Source organism: Trichoplusia ni, chromosome 5 (assembly GCF_003590095.1).
Source record: "Trichoplusia ni isolate ovarian cell line Hi5 chromosome 5, tn1, whole genome shotgun sequence".
Classification (NCBI taxonomy): Eukaryota; Metazoa; Arthropoda; class Insecta; order Lepidoptera; family Noctuidae; genus Trichoplusia; species Trichoplusia ni.
Window position 1 is genome coordinate 8,197,883 of NC_039482.1, and position 2,922 is coordinate 8,200,804.

Sequence of the window (2,922 nt, forward strand, 5' to 3'; positions counted from 1 at the left end):
TTTTTAGCTTGAGAATTTAGAGACACAGATTCTGACAGACATGAAATTTCCAAGCATAGGTAAATTTTCGGACAAGGGTTTAAAATTGAAAATAAATCCAATCTAATCCTAACGCAAAACCTTGTGTTCAAATATTAATGCAAATGAGAAGTAAAGCAATAAGACTTCATGAACGATAGAAATGATGTGAAATCATGACTGTATCTACAGTTATTTTTAGTTTAAGGCACTTTAGGCGTCTTAAGGGCCCACTATAATATACATACTAATTGGCAAGGGAAGTTAGAAAGATTTCGAAGTTATATCCTACGTATGAAGATCACTTACGCATTTAGAATTATTTTACTTCATGTACTTGATAATTATGACTGTTAAACTCGTGTTACGTAACTAAAAGATAGCGTGAAACGAAACGTTTAAAAAATCGATGTCGAGAACATACATTTGGTACACTGCAGAGACTCGACCAATAAGAAAGCTTAACGCTAAACGTTAAGAAGCGTGGTTGGTTGCGAATATATGACGTAACTGAAACGCCAATCGGAGTCCGCGTTTGACTATCATTACGGACACTTGGAGTGACATAGAAAACAGTTGAAATTGTACTTGCTGTTCTCGTGCCCAACTAGTTTTTGTAAATTATCTAACAAAAGTAAGTATGATTTAAATTACATGCATTTATAATTTCTTCAATTCTTCTGGCATTTTGCATAGGATAAAATTGTTTTTGTGTCGTAAACTCCATGTCAAAGTGTTATGTAAGAAGGCTGTCAACAGACTCACGTTCCTCTTCGGTCGAATAAAATTTACATTTTACCTCATCCTACCTATATTTAAAGGTAACCCAAATTAAATACCCGTATACTAGTTTTACGATATATATGCATCCTTAAATTGTATAAAGCAGCCTAAGGCCTATTACATTTATACAAAATTTCATTCTTATCTGATACGATAAAAGGATGGAAAAACGATTATTCGATGTTCTATAAACTTACTATTACAGATATAGGTGGATAGAATTTTATGAAAAGAAAATGTGGCAAACATTCTCAAAGTTCATCTTCTTTCTCAAAACAAAATATATGTAGAATGCATGTTCTAAAATTTGTGTGTATCAATCAGTAATATGATAAGATTAAAAACCAAGGAGTTGCTGAAGTTGAATTTAATTAAGTTGACATAACTCCAGCTTTGCTTATGACTTCTCAATGTGTGTTTAGATTATAATAAGAACTAATAGGAGACTTGAATCTGACGGTGGTTAATTACTGTTTCTGCAGGCCTCACCTCTATCTCACTGCACATGTCCCAGAATTAAAATTAAACATATATGTTGGTTATTAATGGCATTATAAAACAAACCTTGCTCACCCCTCCCAAAAAATCTGTTCTTTAGGGAGTATCTCTAAAAGATATTTCATATTTTAATCTGTTTAATATGCCTTATACCTCCTTTCCCTTTTTTACATAAATTTGTAATTTATAAAATTAAAGAAGAAAGGTAATTCGGACAATTCCAAAATTACAAGATGTGATTTCAGTAAATTAAAATTGTGCACTTTTTTCATTTTCAATTATTGGTTTCTATTGATAGCCTTCCAAATCAAGTCTTTAACTTTAACTTCTCTATATAATTCTCAGATGGCAGACAAGGCAGTGTCGACGGCCAGCAAGCCTATGATGCGAGGACTCCTCAACTCTCAGATCAAACGCAACCTCACCATCTCTCTGGTGCTCGCCGGTATCTCTGGCTTCGCCTTCAAGCAGATCGTTGGCAATGAGCGCAAGAGGAAGTACGCTGAATTCTACAGGTAACTGAATTATTAATTATGTTGTATTTTAGAAAAAAACTCTTGGTTGCTGTATTGTTGATGTTACTGACCCAAACTCTGTTGCTGATTCTATCCCTGCGTAGAACAAGCATTTCTGTGATCCATGAATGCTTGTCCTAACACAAGGACTAAATTCTCTACTTTGTATTAATCACTTTAGTATAAAAAAGAAACAATGTACAATCATTATTTCAATTTGCATAAGTAAAGTGCAGATTTTATGGTATTAACTATTGAATAGCATACTTCTATTATAGATATTTTGGTTTATCTGAGTATACCAAAAATTGCCTTCATTCCTGAGTATATCCAGTCCTAAGATAGTCACTAAACAAATTAATGCCAGCACATACTTGATTCTTTTACCATATTTTACTAAGTAGATTCGCATATAAAGTAGGAAATTCTTTTTTTTTTCCTTTCAATTCAATTCAAATACTTTATTTCAGACATGTATCCATAGTGTTAGTATACAAACATAACTTAAAGACTAGGGTTAGTAATAAATAATTAAAAACGATAATTTGTGTGGATGAACTTTTTAAACCTTATTATAACTTATCATCTTTCGTTTTCCAGGACGTACGATGCTGAGAAGGAATTCGAAGAGATGAAGAAGAAGGGTCTATTCCAATCCTGCTAAGCAAGAACAGTCCTAGAGTAGTATTAATTTTATTTCGCTGTGAAAATGATTTAATTATAAATAAAATTATATTGTAAAATATAGTTTTATTGTTTATCATTTAACGTCTTTTATTATTTTCTTTTATTAAATATTTATATCTTGATGACTATGAAATAAATAATTTAATCCATTAGTATAACAAACAGTCTTATTTACGATTCCCATAGATATTATAGATAATTGATTTTGTCCCAGAAGAGCCAACAATACATCGTTTTTTATTGATTGTAGTAACGTCACTAATAGCTAAGCAGACTCGTAAAAGAATTCCGGTTGCGCACGGAAATATTATAATTAGAAATGAATATAATGTACCTACGGCTAGAAAAAATATTTGAGAGTACAAATCTGTAAATGGCTGGGAACGAAATGACTTGTCTAAAATGAGTAATGGTAAACGAA

The 2,922-nt window shown here is 31.8% G+C and overlaps 1 protein-coding gene across 2 annotated transcripts; it reads left to right on the forward strand.

Moving 5' to 3' along the window:
• The first annotated feature begins 544 nt into the window (after positions 1-544).
• On the forward strand, positions 545-2,561 carry LOC113494341 (cytochrome c oxidase subunit 6C-like). Of its 2 annotated transcripts, none has more exons than XM_026872644.1 (3): positions 545-652; positions 1,645-1,814; positions 2,415-2,561. In XM_026872644.1, exons 2-3 carry the CDS (start codon positions 1,645-1,647, stop codon positions 2,476-2,478), a joined length of 234 nt encoding a protein of 77 aa, XP_026728445.1. In that variant the 5' UTR covers positions 545-652; the 3' UTR covers positions 2,479-2,561. The 2 variants fall into 2 exon arrangements, with proteins under 2 accessions (XP_026728445.1, XP_026728446.1); XM_026872645.1 differs by lacking the exon at positions 545-652 and adding an exon at positions 660-839.
• The last annotated feature ends 361 nt before the right edge of the window (positions 2,562-2,922 follow it).